Below are 22816 nucleotides of genomic sequence, written 5' to 3' on the forward strand. Positions count from 1 at the left end.
TCAGATCAACAGCTCTCACTAATGATTCCCCCAAAACCTGACCTACTTCTCCTAGCCCAAGAATGTGTCTTTATTTTTGTCTGTGACCTGCTTTAAAAAAGTAGATCTTCTTTTTACAAATTCCATGTGCTTGACTGCCAAAAAATAGAATTGGCTGAATGCTGATGGCAGAATTCCAGTGTAAATGCCCATCTCCCTACAAGAATGCACCTTGGTGTGGACTGGGAATGACAGATCTCCTGCTGCACACATTCCTGGATTCCTTTTAGTCTCAGCCACTTGGAAAAGAAAGGAGTAGTAATATTGGAGGAGAAGTTGAGGATAGCAAGATTGTTGCTTTTCCATAGCAGATAACCCTCAAGAGTGTATTATAAAGAGCATAAACTGGCAGGATTGAGCCGGAATATGATAATATTGATTTCAAAATTTCACAGATGGACTAAAATGGCTGAGGAAAAGGATGAGATGCTGATCCAAGTGAAAATGTCAAAATTTGGGGCATTTGAGAATGCAGGGTTCCTTTCGGCGTCAGTATAGAAGTTGAACTGTGCCACAAAAGCCTGGAGGCAGATCTGCACAGTGTGGAGATCCTGCAGGCTTATCTCGAAGGGATGCTAATCAGAAGCAGCTTCTGCAGCTCTGAGTGTAACAAAAAAGCTGCTACTATTTTATCAAAAGTTTCTGGTTATTATGTCACCCCTAATTACAACCCCCAGAAGCTGAGCGTGAATCACGCTCAACCCTAAATCCCAAACATGTGGACTGAATTTTCTTCCCTCTCTCTGCTTTCTAGCAAGGATGCTCTGTCACACTGAGCAGGAGAGGAAAACAGACCCTGGAGCCCAAAGAAATCTCATTTTCCTCTGCCATGAGAGGTGATTGCTTTGTACAGCAACTCCCACCCTCTGCAGATCAGGGCTGAGGTTCAAACTGCTCCAGGCACAGGAACTGACTCCAAGGCTTAAGGGAGGTGGGTGTGCCCAGCAAATAAATAAAAATTTAATTACTTCAATCAAACTTCTCAATGAAGTGTCCCCACTCAGGGAATTTTTTACACTGGTGTCCCAATTATGCATCTTGTTCACACAGAGGCTTGAGTACCAGATACAGAGGCCTTGGGTTATTACAGATACGTGGACATTTTTGAGGGCAATATGGACATTCATGAGGTCAGTATGGATATTTATGTCACCAAGTGTTTATACAGATAAGCTGGAAGTGGAAGAAGACAATTCTTCTTCAAAGACTTTGGGGAGAGGGAATGGGATACATGTAGCAAATAATGCCCCGTGAAAATAAATACCAAAGGCAGAAAGCAATAAACATCCACAAGTGAATCAGAGAACAGCCCAGGCTGAAAGGGGACCTCAGGACTGGTTATCAACAATTACAGTATTTACAGTATTTCAAACCCTTAGCTTCCCATTTCAAGAGGAATTAAAAAAAAAATCTCAGGCTTCTCTGGATGGCTCAGTTCCTTTCTGTAATAAACATGATTATTCACAGTCTCCTGAGCTAGACTAAGCTAAGGAGAAGAGAGACCTGTCCCAAATCCCTCCCTCAGTAGGGAAGTTGCTCTGACCTGCCAATCTCTGACTATCAAGCTCAACATCCTCCTTCCAAGCCAGAAAAGAGCAGAAAGCCTTCTGAAGCAGAAGACAATAGAGAAGGAAAGAAACCATCTGATATGCTGATATGCTCTATCTGATAGCACAGAGTTGCTGGAAAGTCTTTCCTCCTGGCTCTGTTGCCACTCAGCAGCCACCAAGGACTATATTCTGAATTACCAAGGACTATATTCTAAATTAGCTCACTGGAGCATTGGGGGACAAGGAGCATCTGTTGGACATCCCAGATGCAGTGGTGGAAAAGTGGGCAAGAACAGCAGCAAGAAATGGGCAAATCTTGATGTAAACCAGGCAAGTCAGGTTCAAAAAAATTACCTAGAAGTGCTCAGGAGAGGTGGTGGGTGGCTGAGCATGACACCTACCTGGGACTCATTGTCCCTGAATAGCAGACAGTGGATTTGCATTTCAGTCTTTGTCCCTTCCTCTTCCTCAGCTGACTGAGCACTGAGTATCTGACAGGCAGACACAAAATCTGTATGCCACCCCCCAAAGGCTGGGGCTGGCAGGAGCAGGAGCTGCTTTCCTCCTTTTTCACAGGGAACAGGAGCTCAGCCACGTCAAGAAGAGCCCAACCAACACTTCAGGTCATTGTCCCATTTTAACTTTTCCCATCAACATCTGTTCCCCACATCTGCCATGGCAAAACTCTTCCTCCTAGGAGGAAGCTGGGGGTGGGGATGAATTCCTTGTGAATGCTCCATGGGGTCCTCTGAGGGACAGTACAAAAAAATCTGAGTTACCCTGCTAATCTCACTGTCTGAGAGACATTATAGCACTCCCAGCATTAGGTTCTAATTCCCAGGCAGTGTTTCAGACTAATCTTTTATTGCAGAAAAGCCAGCTGAAAGACCTGGACCACATCAAGTCCTCTTTTTTTTTTTTTTTTTTCAGAGTTTTGAATCATAAACAAAACTCTATAGATACAACCAGGAGTAAATGCCCCTAAAATCTAAACACTTTCTCAGCAGCTGTTTGGTGCCAACAGGGTTTCAGTGTCAAGCCCTGCTGAACTAAAGCCTTTTATTCTATGCTTCTGTTAGCCTGTGTCTATGTTCCTTTCTGCACGTACAGCACAAATATAATTTTCAGACCTTTCCATACTTTTAAGCACCAAGCCCAGCTTTAAAAAACGGGGAAAAAATGTCAGTTCAAGGTAAGTTTGAAGTTTCCATCAATAGTTTACATGTTTGCATGAACAGCAGCTGTGTATGTAACTGGTTTGAAAGAGCTAAAAGCTCTAAACTAATTAAGATTTTCCCATTGCAAATACACATTTTAGGTTTGTTCTGCATTCTTTCCTTCGAAGAGAGGAAAAGGTCCAGCTCAAGACTTAGCTTCTGGCCACAGAAAGTATTTACTGTTTCAACAGCCCTTCCATTCCAAGGGAATGACATCAGCACCAGCACTTTGCAAACCCCGAGCCTAATTCTCAAGCAGAGCTCCATGCTCACAGATATGCCAGTCACAACATGACATGCTTTCTCAGAATTTGTTCCAGATTTATCGGGGCTGTGACCGGCTTCAGCGCTGGGAAGGATCTTTCATCAGTCACGTACAGCACAACCTACAGCCCCCGAGAAAATGAGCTCTTCAAACACAGCCCAGCTCCTCTGTGAGCTGCCTGCCCGTGTCAAAGCTTAAGGCACCAAGAAGAACACATCCAGCCTTTCGGGGAACGGCAGAAATGTAAGTTAATAAGCTCCTTTGCACAAGAACAAACCCAACGCTGCAGATGTCACGCAGCAGCTGAGTCACAGCACCAGAGGGGATGTGACACAGCCACAGAGTCCATCCTCCCACACTGAGACACGATCATCTGCACCCAAACCACTTCTCTGAGATGAGAATTAAATAAATTAAATAAATGACCTCCTGCCCCATGATCATGGTCATCTCCAAACTTCTCAGCAAGGAGAACTACCACAGCATCTAACTCTTCATCTCAGGGAAAATCATCTCAGCTCTCCCTGCTGCATCTGAAATTTATTCCTTCTTTCCTGCACATCTGCCTCAGGAGAGTTCATCACCCCTTCCTTTGCTGCCACCTTTCACATACTTGCAGGAATTTCTTCCTTTAACAAAAACAAGCTCATTTCTCCATACCTGTCTGTAAGAGACACCACCTGCTGCTGTCCCCTGTTTTTTAAATTAGTTTCCATCCTTCTGAGGATGTGGCACATCCCTGCCCAGCTGAGGGTCCTGGCAGCACCAGAACTAAGGACCCATTTACAGAGCTTGCTTAGAAGTTTACTCTTGTCTTTGTCTACAGAATAACTTGATTCTTGGGGTTTGTAATCTCCTATTCCTCCCAGAATTAAAAAAAATAATAAATAAAAATAAAAATATCTAAAACACCTAATTAAAAAATCAGCAGGTCTGAGAACACCAAGCTGCAGTGGAGTAGATGGCTCTTGCCTTGATCAAACTTTTTCTTTGAAGGCTTTTACTGAGCTCTCCTCCTGTCTGGTCATAATTCCCTGACCCATCAAGCACTCTCAGCCCCATCAGAGCCTGATATGGACTATAATTTAATAAGCCTCAATCCTTATTCCATCCTTCAAGCCCTTAATGAAAATATTGAATAAAATTAGAGCTAGGGCAAATTCCTGCCTAATCCAGTTTGGTGCAGCTCTCCAGTCTGTCAGGGACAGGGCAGGGTCATGGACAAACTGCCAGGCTACAGATGTGACACTGGCAGGGGCAAAGCCAGTGTCACACTGAACACACAGGGCTTTAAAAAACTCTTCCCAGCTGGACACAACAGGAGCCCTTCAGAATAAAAAACTTGTGAAAAAGATATTTCTATTCAAAGCAGTCAATCAAATCCTGTGCACCTACAATACACCAAGGAAGATTATTAATTAAGCCTGGATGAGATTTCTGAATGTTAAATATTTCAAATTTCTGTTCATTACATGAAAGCTAATAAAAAACATCAATGATAAAACACAACTATGGCTCCCCAGACAAAGGCAGAGAGATTGATGTTATCTACTTTAGATACAATTGTTAAAACGTGTTCTAATTCTTTAAAAACTGGCATGCATAACTGTATCACAATTTTTCCATTTCTAAGTGACTTCCTACTGTTGCTATCTGATTTCTCCTGTGAACATACATTTATTAATGTCTAGGGGCTTATCCTTCTTTATTTATCCTTAAAGACCAAACTATATATAGATAGCAAAAAAAAAAAGGAAGAAAAAACAAACAAACAACAGCACCAAAAAAAAAAGCCAAACCAAAAAACAAAACAAAAAAAATAGACCAAAAAGGGCAAAAAACCCCCACAACAACAACAAGGCACATTTTCAGATGTAAAATCAGAAAAATCAAATCTCTAGTCATCCTGATTCACTGATTCAATACAGCAAAGGATGACTGAAGTGCTTTGCCTCTGTGATTTAGGCAGGAATTTAATCCCACGCTTGAGAGATGTCCTGGCCTCAGTCCATATCTATTGACCTGTTGGTTTCACCTGGACTGCTTCAGTATCCTATTGTCCATGGGACAGGATATTCCAAAATACCTGGAGTGCAAATTTACAGCTCATCCTTCTCTAACCAAAGGCACTTCCTATCACATGGATCGGGATCAGATGTGGGAGCATTCAGATGTACATAGTGAAGTCACCTGGGCTAAAAAGTGTTTTAAAAATAAATGTAAGGGCATCCAGTCCTCCCTGTACCCCCTTATTGTTTGGATCTGTTTTCCATTGGGATGGAGGAAGGAAAATAAGATCAGTAGCAACCAGCAAGGGAAATAAAAGGCTGGATGCAAGGGACAAATGGAGGGTAAGTGACACATTGAGTTTGTTTTTCTCTGCTTCTTCGCTGCTACTGCTGGAAGACAGCAAAAACAACTCCTACTTTACTGGCTGGAGATCTGAGTGAATTCCCACTGTGAACACGCAGTTGGTCCATTAGAAGGCAGAAAAGGCTTTCTTAGTAAAACACAGCAGCCCCCCATCTCCAGCACATCCCTGTGCCACGGTGAGCGAGCACTTTGTACGTCTCCCAGAGCAGATAACAGAGGCAGGGCACTGGGATGGCTGCAGCTGGCTGGCCTTGAAGCTACACCAAACCAAACAATGACATAACCCACAGCAACAGAGGAAGCCCAAGCTGGATCTGCTGCAACAACAAACCACTTACACACAGGACCTCCTCTTGGAGCGCTCTCTTTTCATCATTTCGACCTGCTTTAGCTTCTTTTCTCTGTCAAAATATTTTTTCTTTTTATTTTCGGCAGCTTCCCTCTTGCTATGCTGTTACAGCAGTGGGCAGGCTATGTGGGGTTGGGAAGACAATAAAAGCTTTGCAGATAAACCAAGCAGTGCCCACCCCTCCATCTTTTGGTCAAGTATTTGACAGAGAGACTGAAAGTCCCTCCGAAAACTTTCCTGGAGCTCCCGACTCCCAGTTTCCAGGGAGAAGGCTGATGCTTTGTTCTCACTACAAACTTGGCCAACAAACATTAAACCTTTTCTGAGGAACAATGATGCTCTTCACACTCCTCAGAGTTTTGTACAACAGTTGGGATGCATGGAATTTCCTTATGCTTAATTCCTTCCATTTATTTCTGTGCTGCTTCATGGTCTGTCCCTCTCATTTCTCCTCATTCCCTGAGACAGCCTGTCCAGCTTTTGCCACACTCAAGGGTTGTTCTCCAGGCTGAGGAACCCCGTGGTCACTCAGGAAGGGATGTGACTTGTGCAGAGCTGCACCTTGCTGTCAGCAGCACCCCAGGCAGCCCCAGGTGACATGGCCAGAAAATCTCCAGAGGCTTCCCCAGCTCAAACAGGAGCAGGGGATGGTCAGAGCATGGCTGAGATACCCTTGCTTCTTAAAATGTGAAACTGGCCCAAAAGGATGTCTGACACCAGCCATGAAATTACACCACCTGGCATTTACAGAGATTTCCCCTCCAAAGGAAAATGTTCCCTTCAGTCCTGACTGCCAGAGCCAGGCAAAGCAGGAGCCTGAGCACCATGAACACACAGCAAAGGAGGCTCACCACTCCTCCTTGCACTGACAAAAGCACAAGTCTGACAGCACCAAGGACTGGTCCTCTCTTCCCAGCTGGGTCACTGAGAGCTCCTCTGCATCCCACCACAGGTGTGGCTTTGTCACCCCTGAGTGTCCCTGCTGGGACAGTCACACCACGTCCTGCACCCTCCAATAACTGAGGTGGAAAGCACAGTCCCTAAAGAACAGAGGGACAACTCTCCAGAGTGCCATTTTAAAGTGCCTTTTAAAATCCTGCCCCATGCCAGTGAGGAAATATTTTTCTCCGAAATACCATCCCCAGTGTAAGGGGACAATGGCACCAGTATTGAACACAAAAACAAAACTTACTTCTTCTTGATGTTCAAAAATATGACCACAGGCAATTCTGGCCATAAAACCCTCTGCTAATCTGCCTATTACACAATAAGAGCATTTTCCTGATCAAACGCAAAACTAGCAAAATAACCTGCAGAACTGCATATTTGCACAGAAAAACAATCACACAGCACAGCCAAAACAGACTCCATAGGAGTTCCAAACTTGCTGGGGATTAAACAGAGCTCCTCAGCCAAAATTAACAACTTCCTTGGCAGTGAACCTCATAAAGCCACCGAGTTTGCTGCAACAATTGGGAGGCAGCAGAGCACTTCCCCACTGCAGAGGCACAGCAGAACCCATCATGAACTAAAAAAAAAAAAAAAATTCAAGAAAATAACTGCAGGCTAAATTTTGCCCTCAGTCACAACTCCTCAACCTTGCTGGAATCAAAGAAGAAATGCCCTTAGATTTCATGGTGGGCAATGCAAAGTGTTGTGGGATGCTGGGTTTGAGCAATAATCACTACTTCAGTCTCAGGAACAGAGTCACAGCAAAGCAAGCTATTCATCCTCTGAGAAAGTAAGCAGGGAAAACAAGCCCTAAAACTGGATAAAAGTAAAAAGTGTGTCACCTTTTCACTGTTCTTGATTTTTGTCCAAGCATTTACATTAAAGCAGAAATTTTATTTCTATGCACTACTTACACATCTTTAAAAGATGTTAGATTCCACAGGAAAAAAAGTTTGGGCTTTTAAATTTTTTTTGTAATACAACCATTCCAAATAATGGTGCTAGAAAGGCAAAGATTTTTCATGAAACCTGCACTGGGATTTTTCAGTGGCAACCTAGTGAGATGCTGCAGTTACAACATTCTTTAAATGAACCCCAATCTAAGCTCTTCTGTCACCAATGTAAATTGCTGACCTATTTTTCCAGGTGAAAAGTATGGTACAATGAAATTGCAATGAGTGGTGGAGGAGATCACAGTAATCCCAGAAACCAAATAACATCTTTCTCTTTCCACAGCTCAGAGATGGGGGAAGGCAAAGAGCTTCCCCTCCCTTCTTTAAATCAACCCAAACACCTCCAGACTGACAGCAGAACAGAAATAAATTATCTTCCTCATGACAGATGACAATCAACTGACTCAAGCAATCCCAGCCTAAATTGTTTTGCAGTCATGTCTGAAGGATGAACTATGACTATATGAGCTAGAAGGATATTAAACAGAACGTTTAATAAAGACTGGGGACTAAATTTATAAAATGCAGAAGTCAAAAAGGCTGATGTAATCTTATCTGTGCCCTCTCATGCCTGAGATGGGAGGAATGAGTTCAAGAATGTTTAAAAAACCTGATCTACAATGTCTGTACCAACTTCATACTAGTGAGCTGAAGGAAGTGCATGGGCAATTAGCAGTCCTGTATGGGACAAGGCCAAAATGTGATTTTGGACATTGGCACAATCAGTTTGACCACTAAGAAGCCTTCCAAATATTTAAAACATTTCACAGCAATAGCCACCTGATTACTGCTTGCTGGGGAGGATTCAACAAAGCTACAGGAATTTCAGCTCATTCTGGATTTCACTGCTGAGATGAAATTCAGGGACAAGTCACATGAACTGCAGTAAATCAAAGCAGCTGCTTCTAAGCACAGCTCCTTAGAGGGGAAAAGAAAAACAAGAAAAAAAAACCAACACAAAAACCAAACTCAAGCTTCAGGACAACATCTTTTATAATAAACCTTGGAGAAAATTGAAATGGCTGCTTCATTTTAGAACAGTTTAACCTTTCTGTTAACTGCAGCACTCAAAGCATCACCCTGCATTAAGATTCCTCCTCCCCTTAAAAGCAAATATACTGAAGGTCACAAAAACTTCAGAAATCAAATTCCACCCTTCCTCAGAAAAATAGGAGTAACCGATGGGGTTTGAAGCGCAGCCTAAGAGAGTTGAGCAAACAAATCCCATTAACTTCAGGAGGACATGAAATTTCATTTCACCACCTTTGCAAACCCAGCTGGAAACACAGACGGACGTTGTTCAGAACATCTGGCTCTACAAATAAGTGTTGTTCATTAAATCATTAGACTTAAACACGTTTTGTTTTTTATAGTCTGGAGGGAGGAAATGTTCTACCTCGTCCCTATAAATACCCTGTCCCTTTTGGCTCCATGTCCCAGATATTGCCAAATAAGGGAATCACAGTTCCCTTCCTTTGTCGGTGGTCCATGTTATCTCCTCCTAACTGGTGAGGATACACTGCTTATCTTGCTCTGAGGCTCTCAGATCTTGGTGTAACTCTTCTCCCCGTCACAGGCATTTAATCAGGATGAAAATGTACTTTGTACGACTTTTTTAAATTTTTTTTTTTGCTGTTGGGTGGGTATCCATAAATTATGTAAACTCCTAGGAAAAAGGTTCGGATTTCAGTCTTCTGGATATGACTGTCGGTTGCAGCAGAAGCTGCAAATTCCTAAGATAATATGAAGATCCTCTGGGGGAAGAGGTTATGCCTTACATCATTCAGCACTGACTTCCTGATAAATGATGGAGCAGACAGTTTAGCCAGCTCGCCCTGCCAAGGAGATCCTGCTGGCAAAATGAGGCAAGGGAGGGATACAGCAGATGGGAATAAAAATATGAGAGCCTACAGAAACTGATCAGATTGGGAAAAACAGCTTTGAGGTAAAGCACCAGCCACTGCCAAAAGGGTTTATGAGCCCTAATAAGGTCAAAAACGAGCCCTGGAGCCAGATTCCCTCACTCTTTACTAGATATGCCCTACATGTGGACTCTGAGCTGTGTTTCCTGTAGCTGGCACACTTAGGAAGATTAGGGAGCTTCTAATGAGATTTATTTTGCCACAGCTGCTGTGATGAGACTGAAAAGTGTAGCCAGAGCTGTGGTGACCCACTGTGCCCCATGGATGGCTCAGAGCCATGGATGCCCAGAGCACCAGCTCTCAGAGCACCTCATAACCATGCTGGATCGTTTGTATCCACACTGCCCTGGTGTTCTCTTTGCATTTTCAGGTACAAAAAGCCTGAACAAAACCAAGTTTGAGGCATTTCCATTCGCCTTTAAAAACAGCTGACATGGGAGAATATTGCGCAATTAAATTAGGAGATGCTCCCACTTAGCTGATGAAGAGAATCCCTTATCTACAACTTCTGGTGCCAAAGTTGTGAAGCTGGTTCTTCAGTCTTTCAAGATAAGTGCATAAAAATAGAGTGCATCTCCTCCCTCCCTGTGTCAGCCCTTCCCAGCTTGCAGAGCTCTGTGCTGGGGAAGAAGGGAGGACTGCCATGGCACTCAGGCTTCCCATAAACTCTGGGTTTGTTTCCTGCAGTGTGTATACAGCAGGAGAACAGAGAATACCTCCCTGTTTGTGACCAGTCACATGCAGACAAGATTTCGCAGGCTGGCAAATTCATGGAAATTATCTGCACGCAGGCAACTTCTGGGAAAGAGTTGGTCAAGGTGCCTGGGAAGGAAGAACCCCAGGCAGCTCAGAGCAGAACACTGCTGGGTTTGGAACTGGGCAAAGCTGAGGCAGGGAGGGCACTGGGCATGGATTTGCTTTCCAGCACCATCTGTGATATTTAGCTTTTACCCTTCTCCATCAAAGCCCCCGTGATTTAAGTTAAGCTTCAAGACAGCAGAGGAAACAGATTTGTTTCTCTCCCCCAACAGAGTGTATTTCAGCCATGCTGGATAAACATTTTAGCCATTCTTTCTGCTGAAGAAAAGTCACAAATTAGGCCTGATCTGGATAAACTCTTGCAGGCACACAGAACTTGGGAATGTACTGCACCTGAACCCTGCAATGTGTTTCTAATACAGCCATCAGTCTATATAAAGCTCACTTAAGTGGTTATTTCATGTGACTATTAGGCAAAAATATTATTTGGTGAGAATCTGCGTGGCCCAGCTAATGGAGCTCAAGCTGGTACACAACGCGTATCTGACACTCATAATCACTTTGTTTACTGCCTGAACAGGCACTTCACAGCCCATTATTTTAGAGAAAATACCAAAGATAAAGACTGTTGAAGAAGCAGGCATATTTCCAAATAGAAACAAGCAAAAGCACAAGCTCAGTCATGATGTGGGAGAGAAGGTCAAGGCACGAGAATATCACACTGGAAATTCTGGGTGTCACAAATGAACACTGGTTTCTCAAGTTCAGACTGTGCCCTAATTAATGCATCCTATTTGCTCTCATGCATTAAAACTTACAGGAAAACAGAACACAAAATCTATTTCTAACGAGATATAAGTCTGAAGAATTCAGACAAGTAGTATTAATGGCTAAAACTTAAAAAAATGCAGTAGGAACAGTAACACCATTTAGAGTTCATGTTTGATGCTGATCTATCCTCTCAAGATTCCACACATCTCTGGTTCCACTAAATATTATGTTTCATGTTGCATTATTTGGTATAATACTAAAACTCACTCAACCTGACAGATGTATTTTACTCTTCTGTGTGTTTTTTTCAGTGCTATTAATAAAATCACTGTGTCAGTTTTGACAGATTGTCTCCTGAAAACAATCTTATTGAAACTCCTTATTTTATACAAGCGGGTACATTTAGGGACACCAGAGAAGCTGCACTTAACATAGGGGTATTTTGTATATCAGCAGAAAAAACACTTATGACCAATTTTGTCTGCAGAACATTTCTACAATGAAACAACAAATGTCTATTAGCATGTACCAAATCATCAGTTCCCAGCTAAAAGAACATTAAATTTACATGTACTGCCAGTGTTTCTCAGCCTCTTAGTTTACATGGATCAAAAGTGATGAAACTACTCTTCTAAGCTTTTAAATCTAGAGGATATACAGGCACAGATAAATGTATGACTCAATAAGCAAAATGGATTCAGGACCAAAATAGAAAAGAATTGACAGGATCTAGAATGAGTAAGAAGAGGAACTTCGCCTTGTTCCTGTCTGCACTGAATCACAGCTCCTACAATTTACCTTTAATTCACAGGCTCTGGATTAAAACAACAACCTGATACAGTTAAAAAAATAGGAAAAAAACACACTTTTTCCTAAGTATACTTAAATGTTACACGGGAGATTGAGAGACAACAGGATGGGGCTGTACCAAGAACGCCTCAGCTCTGGCTTTTCATCCCTCACCCACTCTTGCAGAGCACATCCCTCCCCATTCAGGGATATCTCAGGGTACTTCTTCACCTCACAACTTCTGCTTTGCCAAGTCAAGTACTTACTTTAAAATGTTTTCAAATTAAAACCACCATTGTCAGGAGGTGCTCTTGCCAAGCCCATTTTCTGTGTATTCCCAATGCATTGCCCTCAAAGAAATGAGCACACAGAGCTACCCACATCTCCTGAGAAACTTCAAGCAGCAGCAATTTGAAGCTGTGGTTTTCATCTTTCAGAGTAGCTGGAGACTGCTACAAAATCAGATTTACAAAACCTCCACGACAGGAAAGCAGCACCTCTGAGGCTTGTACACAGTGGAAGTTTATGATCTGTCAATAGTGTGCAGCAGCTCTTTGAACTGTCAATTGATTCCCATGCTTTTTCCTCCCTTCTCCACGTGAAAAAAGCACATCAATGCCACAGAGCAGGGAAGTGCACACCAAACTCAGTGCTCTCACTGGGAAAGCAGATGTGCTTTTCAAAACTGAGTGAATTCACAGACACCAGGTCAGTGAGAGGGCACCAAGGGCTGGGCAGGACTGGACCCTCCCTGGTGCCTGCCAGGTCTGGATGCTGCTGCAGGAGCCAGGAGCAGCGTGTGGGATGCGTTCAACCTTGCAGGCTCCTCCTCAGCATAATCTTTGTCACACTCTGGGCTAGAAGGGCTGATCTGAAGCCAGATCTTCTCAAATGAAGACAAAACCTTGTTTAGGAACACTTTCTCAATGGCACACAGCAGCCTGGAGGCTGGGTCTGCTTGTCCTGGCACCCAGCTCCTGCACAGGATGCACACAACAATCCATTGCCCACTTCCCACTTTTACCCCCTTCAAGTGGTTTACTTTTGGCTGTCTTAAGCTCTTCAAACTTCAAAAAGGATTAAAAAAAAAAAAAAAAAAGATTTTATCTCATTTGAAGAGAGAGAGAAAAAAAAAAAGATGCTTTATAAGGAAATAGGGAAAAAGCATTGTCAGAATGCTCAAAACTGCTTATGTTCCCACAGCACTTGCAGCCACACACAGAACTTCTTGAACTACCAGATCACTGCATGGCCAAGAAGGAGCCACTGAGTGCATGAGAAGGAAGTGACTCAGACTGAAATTCATAAAGGACAGCATGAATGGGACAGGATTTCCTCTTACAGCTCTTTTTACATGGCAAGGCTCCTTTACAAAAAAAAAACCCAACCCACAAAAAACCCAACCCTGCTCTCCCTCCTGTCCCATTCAGTTTTTGAAACAGCTCTGTGGAAAAGCTCCAATATGGATTTTAAATCAGAATCCTAGTATCATACCTCCAAGCATCCTACCTGTACAAAACATCATCCATCATCCTACCAGAAACACTCAGAGAAATTGGTAAATTTTCAGTCAATTATAAGCAATCAGTTTCCCTTTTTTTGCCTTAAACCAGCCTATTTCCAACATAACTAGAAATCTTTACTTACAAGCGCACCACCCAACACAGCATGATGCAGTCAATGGAAAAGGTCAGAATTGCACTTACATCCCCAATCTGAAGCCATGAATTTCCTAGTAAAAATAGGATGCTGCTGTTAGAGAACCACCCTGGGATAAGGGGGCATTATAGAAGCAAAACCTTATTTTTAATGTACCATCATGTTGTATAGAGTACAGAGGTGCATAGGCTGGATCCACAACTGGAGGGGTGACTGAACAATAATTTAACAATAATCCAGAGTAATTTACTTAATTTCAGTACTGATCACATTCAGAATTGATGATCTATAACCCCATTTCTTCTACCAGTGGTGAAGCAGATTTTTGGGAACCCTTCCTTCTTTTAATACTGGAAGAAAGCTGAAAGTTATTGATATATGGCAGAATTTGCCATCGGAGAATAGATTTGCATGGAAAAAAGGGTTTTTTTTTAATTTTTAAGTTAGCCATCACACATACTGTGATTTTTCAGGCAAAAGGGCTGAGTTGTCCTTACATTGTCTGCAGGACATTTTCTTCAATATAATTCACATGATCCCAGAGTGGTTAGGGATGGAGCTTGAAGATGCTCTTGTTCCACCTCCTGCCATGGACAGGGACACCTTCCACTATCCCAGCCCCATCCAGCCTGGCCTTGGACACTCCCAGGGATGGGACAGCCACAGCTTCTCTGGGCACCCTGTGCCAGGGCCTCCCCACCCTCATAGGGAAGAATTCCTTCCCAATATCCCATCTAACCCTGCTCTCTTTCAGTTTAAAGCCATTTGCCTTGTCCTGTCACTCCATGCCGCTGTCAAAAGCCCCTCTCCAGTTCTCTTGTAACCTCTTCATGGGGTCTAAGGTCTCCCCCTTCCCCAGGCTCAACCCTCTCATTCTGTGTTGATAAGGAAGGTGTTCCATCCCCCTCACTGTTCCTGCAGCCCTGCGACAACCCCAGCCCCAGCAGAGTGGGGGTGCTGAGGAAGGAGGAACACAGCCCTCAGAGAAATCACTACCAAAAAGCAAGGAGCAGGACAAGCATCACCTTCAGCACAGGGGCAGCAGATCCAAGAACAGAAACTCCCATTTCCCTGTCACAAATGCCCTGTGTGGGATCATCTCTCCCTGCTGATTAAAGCAGACACTCCAACTGCTTCTCTGAGCATCAGCCCAGGAGCAGCTGGGACTGCAGGGAGAGGGGCTCCTGCAGAGAGCTCCCACCCACACTTCCAGCACTCAGGCAGCTCCCAAATTTTGTTTCATCCAGCCCAATCCCTAAGGAGAGCAATCACTGTCAGGCTGCAGCACTGTGTACTGACACAGGCTGTTCTCGGCAGCAAGCAGAGCTGAGCCTGAGCGAGCGCCTGCTCCAGCTGTGTCTGGGGCTCCTAAAGCCCCCTGCCTTGCCAGCAGCTGGATCCCAGCACTGCTCCATCATCCAAACACCCCAAAGAAGCCAGCTCCACTGCAGGAGCACACACACCCCACAGCCAGATAGGAAATTACAGGCCATCAAGCACATCACAATCCCAAGTCAAAAATCCACGCAAACAAAGCCCTCAGCTCCAGCTCTCCCTCACCTTATTCCAAGTTTTACTGCAAATTCATACATTCCTACTCCTCTCCTATAGAGTTTTTTGGTTAAGTGGTTTTCTAAATAAAGATTTATCCACAAGTTTTATACATATATATACATATTTTTATATATTTATGTAGCTAAAAATAGGTTTTCCAGGCTCTTCTGCAATTTTGGAAGCAGCCACACAGCACCATCAAGTTTTAACTATTAGCAGGCTGAACAGATACACATACACAAAACCTGCAAGTTTAAACTCCTTTGCTACTTGTTGCTTCTGACACATTCATTTTTCCTGGCTATTCTAAAAACTGTCACTTAGCAGCATATATTCAATTAGCAACTGTGCCCAGACTGCTGTTAACTCTCACCCTAATTACCTGTGTGGCCAGGTTAGTCAGGTATTCATCAATAAATCCCCAAATAATTAAAGAAGAAACAGAGAAGATAAATATAAAGCGACAGATATGATTAGAAGCTTGTAAATATCAAGTGGGAACTGATTTTATTTTAGGGAGCTGCTTCATGGGAGCCTTTAAGAAACCTCTGTGACCTTTCTGCAGAAATCTAAGTTTGCATGTATGACTATAATAATCCACTGATGTCAAAAACCTCACATGTGAGCCCACTGTATCTTTTTTTTCCCTTTTAATATGAAAACAATTCTCCCATTCCTGCCCTGGCCATGTACTTGCTGCAGAGCAGCTGAATCAATTCCAGGGCTGCCATTTCTGGGTGCAGATGGAGAACCTAATTTTAAAAGGCAGGAGGGTGGGACAAGGGATGCTTATTTGCAGAACCTCTTGTTAGGGCCTTTTCCAGAGCTGGGGGAGGACTCCATCCCTTGCTGTCCCCAGTCTGAAGGCACTCTCTGCCTGACAGGACTGGATGTGCTGTAGCCTTGACTCCACTGATTTTCTTGGCATTTTAAAAGCCCTCGTGCTCTTCAGCTGCAGCACAGCAGACCAGTCCAAAGCAACGAATAAGACAAACACAGGGGTTGCAGGAAACCCTTAGATAAGATGCTTTTAAATGATTTCTGGATTATTTCAGAAGTGATCAGCCAGGCTGACTCAGTACCAACTGAACCGAAATTGAAAGACTATACTTTTTCCAGGTCTTTTACATCCAAGCTTCAAACACCCCATGTATTCTACCTCAAAGAAACACCTAAACATAAATAAGAACACTAAAGTTTGCATAAGCTGATTGGCAAGAAATAACTAGAAAGTCTAATGCAGTGATTAATTTTCTTGGATTACAGCACTCCCAAATACAGCTCCTTGCTGATTCTAAAGACCCTGAAGCACATCTGCAAATCCTCATTCCTTATCATGCCAGCAGCATTCTTTCCCCCTCTTTGGCTACTGATACAGTTAATTTTTGTAACTATTTCTTTTAGTTATGTCTCACAGGTAAAAGTACAGAGGCGTATAAATATACACTAGAGATAGGTAATGGAAAACCTATGTTTTATGCATCAATTAACTCAGGATATTTCAGAGTGTGCTACATATGAATATCCTGGACATGCTGCTTTGGTTACTGCATCAAAGTTTGTTCAGGCAGCTGCTGCAGCAGTCAGCAAAGAGAAAAGCAGAGAGGAGAATGGCAGGTAGGAATAAGGGATCATAACAAGTTACTAAACTGAATTTAGGTAGAACTTGCTGTGGGCAGAATGGCTTGTGATAAATGAGATTTGATTACAGTAAAGCATTGGGTTGTTATCCAAAGTTTTAAATTTTTAAATGGCAAGTCTCTGAAAATGCTGAAGAAAATTATTTCAAAAGTAGCCAGATTTACTGACCACTATTTCCAATGGCTAACATTAAGAAACTTCTTCTCAGTTCTGTTTTCAACTAATCTTACTTTCACTGAATTTTCACATTAAAAAAACCCTTGGTTTTTCAGTCATCACCTCTAAACTTTCTAGTAACTTTACCAGGTTAACCTAGGATATGCAAAATAGTGGTTCCTAGTAGTCAAATTTTGGTTATAACTCAATGTCCACAAAGTTTTTTGTGAAGTGCCAAGATGCCTCTCCGAAAAGCAAAATTTAACCGAGACCTCACCCATAAAACACATTTCTGCTTCCAGCAGATAAAAAGAGAATGATGCTCTTCTATACAGCATCTACCAAGGGAGCAGTCACAAAAGATGGGGAGGCACTGGGCTCACCTTACAAAACAAACACAGCCCAGCAAGCCCAGTGCTGGATTTAAGTTCACACCGTATTAACGCGTGGGTGGGAGTGTTTCTTGGCACGGCCACTGGATCCACACAGAGGAGGTCACAAGCCGGAAAGGTGCAATAAAAAAGGAATTAAAAATAAATAAATAAAGCCCTCTTTTTTTACCATGTGGGTCTTGTTCATTTGACTTTGGGCTGCTCCTTGCTCTGCGCTCCGGTTTCTTCAGGGCCGGGGCTGCCCCGCCGCCGCTGCTGGCCCCGTTGTGGCTCTTGGCATAGCCATTGTACACCGTGGTGCAGCTGCCTATATGGCTCTTGTAGATGGAGGAGGGAGGGCTGTTCAGGCGGTTCTGGCGGTCAATCTGCCTGTCTTTGAGTTTTTTGTGCTGTGGTTTGCTGTACTGGTCTTCCCTGGTGATGTAGCTGGACATCCCGTATAGTGGTATGATTTCTGAAACGGAACGGTTCACCCGCGTTAACTCAGAACAACAAAACAACTGAGGGGCTTTTCTCCCAGAAAAACAAATTGCTGGTTATCTCCAAATGAAATTACTCCAGATGTTCCTGGCGGTTTTTAAAAGAAAACCTTTTTTTTTGTATTAACTATGCTCCTTTGATGACAGAATTTTACTTCGGATGCATGTGTAAAATACTGCTATTAGGCAGATGTTTTTCCCTTCCTTTTCAGTTTCTGTGTTTCAGGGACAGCTTACAAGCAAAAATCCAGACAGAACTGATCTTTTGGAAAAAGCCTTCATAAGCTCAGAGCAATTTAGCATTTTCTTCCTCAGGGCCTGACTGGACAGAACAAGCTGAGATGTGCTGGTTCCAAGCTGCCAACACTGGATTACATGCAATTTAACTTCCCAGTATAAACAGACTTAACAACCGTGTCAGTTGTGCTGCATAAGGAGAGGAGTGCAACATGAAGTAGAAGCTTTGGGAATTAAAACTATCTCAAAAAATGTTTCAGAATTATTACAAATATCATGTACATTCTTTGGATACACTTCGTTAAATACAAACCCCACTTCCCCCTCCAAGGATGAGTCTGTCTTAAACTAAGGCAGGTCAGCTTGCAGGGATCACAGTATTTCCTGATTTTTTCCTATAATTCAGTCTTCCTTTTTGTGCTTCACCTTGAGTGTGAACCTTGAAAATATCATGCCCAAAACATTTTTGTCTTTAAAAATGGATACTCACAGCAAATGCCCCCCACTCAGGATATTAAAGGAGGCTCCATCCATGTAAGAAAGCCACTCTCAAAGTTCTCCACCTCACTCCTACTCTTGGTTCCCCCAGCCCTTACACCTTGCTGAACACAGGTGTGAAAGGCCAGTCCCAGTCCCTTCCTCCCAGCTCACCTTGCTCTCCGTATATTGTTGGGGGAAGATGATGCTGCGGGAAAAACTGTGGTGGCATGTCCCCAGGTCCAGTGACAGGAGGGTAGAAGGCTGTGTGGGAGTTGTGGATGAAGTGGGGATGGTGTGCCAGGTAGGGGGGCAGGTGATGGGTGGGCGAGATGGCCGAGGGGTAGCTGGGAGGGAAACACTCCGGGGACTGCGGCGTCACCACCACCCTGCGGACGCCCGAGCTGTCTTCTATCACCTGCAGAGAAAGGAGCACGTTAGCAGCATCTGGAACAGGCACACCTCTGAAACAGCACTGTTTACAGCTCGTCCTCCCACTGCAAAACAGCTGGGCATGGGCTTTAGCTTCAGGAATAAACACAATTCTAAAATTAATATCAGCAGAAATGACCGCGGTGGTGATGTGGCTTTTCCTGGAGACTCAGATATCCACAGTAATCACTGGGAGCTGTAGTGCTGCTAGTGATAACTATGTGGGTTAGGGGACAGAATAAATAACCTGCATTTAGGGAGGAAAACAATTGGAAAAGGAACACAAAGCACCAAAATAAGCATTCTCTTTGGGACTGACCTTACATTCTGCCCGTAACACTTCTACCACGGATTTTGACAGCGCCCTGAGAATGGAGTTAGCAACACTTTGGAAAGCAGCTGGCACTGCTGCTGTGGAGAGGCTGTGTGTGTGCACACAGACATGTACTCTGCAGGAACCTGCTGTGCTGGCCTACATTTGCAAAGGAGCTGCTCTGTTCATCGCAGGTAGCTGCTCAGGACAAATCGCAGGGCAGGGGGTTTGTTTCTGTTACAGAGCTGCTCTGTACATCCACACAAATCAGCTCTGGGATATGCATAACTTGGCCCCTAACACCACAGGCAAAGCATGTAAAAACAGATGTAGGAAGGTGGAAATGTGCTTAGGCTGAAAAATGTTTTTCAGGTTATAATTTTTCCAGAGTTGTATTTCTGGAGAACAGTCAACCAGCCAAATTTCAATCCAGACCTAGGAACCAAGCTTTTCTTGAAGCTCATCCAAAAAACTTCTGCCATTTCTTAAATTAAAAAATACAACCACGTAAGAGCCATTTGACTGTGGATGCTGGCATGGATGAGGTGGAAAAAAGCATGAAGGAAGCATGACTTAATTTCATACAACAAACAGGTTGCTGAGAACCTCATTTTCTCTAAACCGACTGATGGCACACAGATGGAGCAGTACCTGTGATGAATATGTTGTGTGAGGTAAGTGAACGTGCACCAGAGGCACCTGCTGCAGGATGCTGCCACTCTCAGCTGATTCCCACATTTGTACAGCACCAGCAGAAGAGACTCTGCTGCGGATTGCCCACACTCCAGAGGCTCCCATCACATCCCAGTGTCTTTAAACCATAAGGAGAAATCTGTACCCTGGAGCAGAGGAACGGCACAGGCAGGTTGCTATTCGCGCCACACAGCACCAGCCCTGCCCTGGGGCAATGCCCACAGCCCTAAGCAGAAAAACTGCTCCAGCAAACAGCAGCTCCTGCCCCAGGCACCAGCTGAGCAAGGAATCACAGGGGAAAATCCACCTAGGAATGGCTGACCCAATTCCTGCCCCAGGCCATGTGTGCCCTCAGGGTCTGTGCATTTATGCCTGTTAGCTATGGGATGTGACCATGCACACACAGTTCCTGTGGCTTGGCTGGCCTCTACACAAGAAAATTTTCTATAGAAAGTTAATTCAGTCACTAGTAACACTTCACATTAAAAATGTGTTGCTTGCTGAGTAACCAAAATAGTAATTGTTTGGCTTAACATACTTGATTCTACCCTCAGAATTTACGACTTCCACAAGCAATTTGTCAGCTGCCAGCTTTAAATTTCAAAGACTTTGCAGAGTCCTCAGAAGACAGCTGAATCTCAGAGATTTAGACTATCACATCCTTTCAACTGCTCCATTTTCATGCTTCCTATCTCTGCTACTGGTTCTGCTCCACAGCATCTCTTGTCCTGCTGCCAGGTCTCAAACCTGCACTCTAAAACCTGGAAAAGAGGAAAATCCTTTACGTTTAGCACATATTTGAAAAAACAGAACTATTTATCAAGGACTGTGCACAGAAATGCTGGATTTAACTCCAGACTCAGATTATGATGTAACTTAATTGAGAGAGCAAGTTCCTACACCATTATGTGAGAGGTTTACATCGTGGCTTTAACTAGTCCAAGCCTCAAAGCCAACTCCAAGCTCTTATCTCTGCATCTAGACCAGCTACATGTGCCTTTTGTGCTCTGCTGAAAGATGAATATATTAAGGAACAGATTTAGACAGAAAGCTTGTACACTGAGCAGCACATAATGTAAACCATATTTTAAATTATTAGGATTCAGCTTCCTGAACTATCATCTATAAAGCAGGGAGGAAAGCTCAGAGTCCTGTCAAAGACCTTTTTGATGAAATTACCCTGCTAGATGAAGCTATAAAATATCAACAGGACTGAGAGAAGCCAGAGACGAGGGGATAGAATGGAAAATTTCAGCTGGGAGGAACCTACAACCACCAACTACTCCAACTCAAAGAATCAGCCAACCTTCCAAATTACTTCAGTTGAAAAGCCAAGGCACTAATATCTTTTATTTGTTTCCTCCCAGGCCATGAATGCTGACTGCATTCTTGTTATTCCACGTGAATACATTACAAATGAGCATAAAAACACAGGGGACCTTGCAAAACCCACTTTATTTCCCAATCCTACAGGGCATTTTCTCTCTAAACTAGGAATTATTGATATACATGTACATTTCTGAAGCTACATACAATTTTTAAATACACTATTCTGTCCTTAACAAATCAAAGTTGGTAATCTGATTTATGTTTTATATGCATCAGGTAGCTATAAAGACTGGAGATATCCCTGGATGTGTAAAAACCTGCACTGAGTAGATTGTAGTAGTCCCATTCTGAGAGACAACACTCAGTTCATCAAAGATAGATAAAATCAGTTTTGATCCATTAATGAAAAAAAACATAACTTAGCAGAGAGGTTCGACTTTGCTATTTTAAGAAGAAATCTGCAATTTTTGTATCTGCGTAAAACCATTTGTCACAAAGATCATAAATTCATCTGGAAACTGCTAAACTGTCTCTATTTCAGTGCCAAGCATCATCAAAATCCTAATCCCTGTTGAGGTTTCTAGATGCAATGGGAATATTAAAAGTAATTGCTACTACTAATCTTAGCACTTTGTATTTAGAGAAAACAAATATCTCTGGTCATTTTGCACCTAGAGATTCACTTCCATTATTTTGTGGGGTTTTTTTCAGACAGTTAGTAGGTAAATTGTTTTTTGTTGGTATTTTTTGTGCTTGCTGGTGTAAGTGGCATGCCACCTCAATAACAATACTATTATAGCATAGTTCTGTGTGGGTTTTTTTCCCATATTTTAGGGAGCTTAATTGCTACATGAGGTAGGTGATGATCTTTCAGGGCTGTCTGGGCTAACATTACTCATACACAATAAAACTGCCTCCCCCATTGGTTGCCACATTTGGGGAATGCCATTTTAAATGTTATTTGTTTTCCAGCGCAGATATCACTGTAGTAACTAGAGATAATTCATGTATTCAAAGCACATCACACTGCTCCATGTTGCCTCATTTTTCTCCACTGAATTTTAATATTACACTGTAAGGAAAAAGGCATGTTAATTGTGCACAAGTAAATTGCATCTGTATTTTGTGAGATCCAGTTAAAGAAACAACCACCCTCATTCTGTAACACACCTTTACTGTATGAGTTTATATGGTAATATGCAAGTAATTTCCACTTTCAAAAAAAACCCCAAACAACCCTTATTTTAATTTAAATTTAATAGGTTAGATTCAGCAAAGACATCTGGAGCATGGCCACTGGGTGGACTACAACCAATACTTCAGAAATTTCATAAACTAATTTGAAACTTCATTCATAAATCAATCTGTACCCAAAACCAGTACAGAATGAGCTCATCCACGAGGCACTTGGATGTCAACATTTTATTTATTCATTTAATTTCTTAAAGATGCCAATCCGAGTTCACGCCAGTCGTGGCAAGTTTGCATCACTATCTTCAGAATCCATCAGTATTAA

At 42.9% G+C, this 22816-nt stretch overlaps 1 protein-coding gene across 1 annotated transcript in view; it reads right to left on the reverse strand.

Moving 5' to 3' along the window:
- The window catches only part of FNDC3B (fibronectin type III domain containing 3B), a 187696-nt gene that overhangs the window by 69422 nt on the left and 95458 nt on the right, over positions 1-22816 (reverse strand). Inside the window, exons 5-6 of the mRNA XM_058811847.1 lie at positions 18708-18951; positions 17510-17794 (exon numbers count right to left, since the gene is read on the reverse strand). Of these exons, the coding sequence (XP_058667830.1) occupies positions 17510-17794; positions 18708-18951 (529 nt within the window). The remainder of the gene's footprint in view (positions 1-17509; positions 17795-18707; positions 18952-22816) is intronic.

Source organism: Ammospiza caudacuta, chromosome 11 (assembly GCF_027887145.1).
Source record: "Ammospiza caudacuta isolate bAmmCau1 chromosome 11, bAmmCau1.pri, whole genome shotgun sequence".
Classification (NCBI taxonomy): domain Eukaryota; kingdom Metazoa; phylum Chordata; class Aves; order Passeriformes; family Passerellidae; genus Ammospiza; species Ammospiza caudacuta.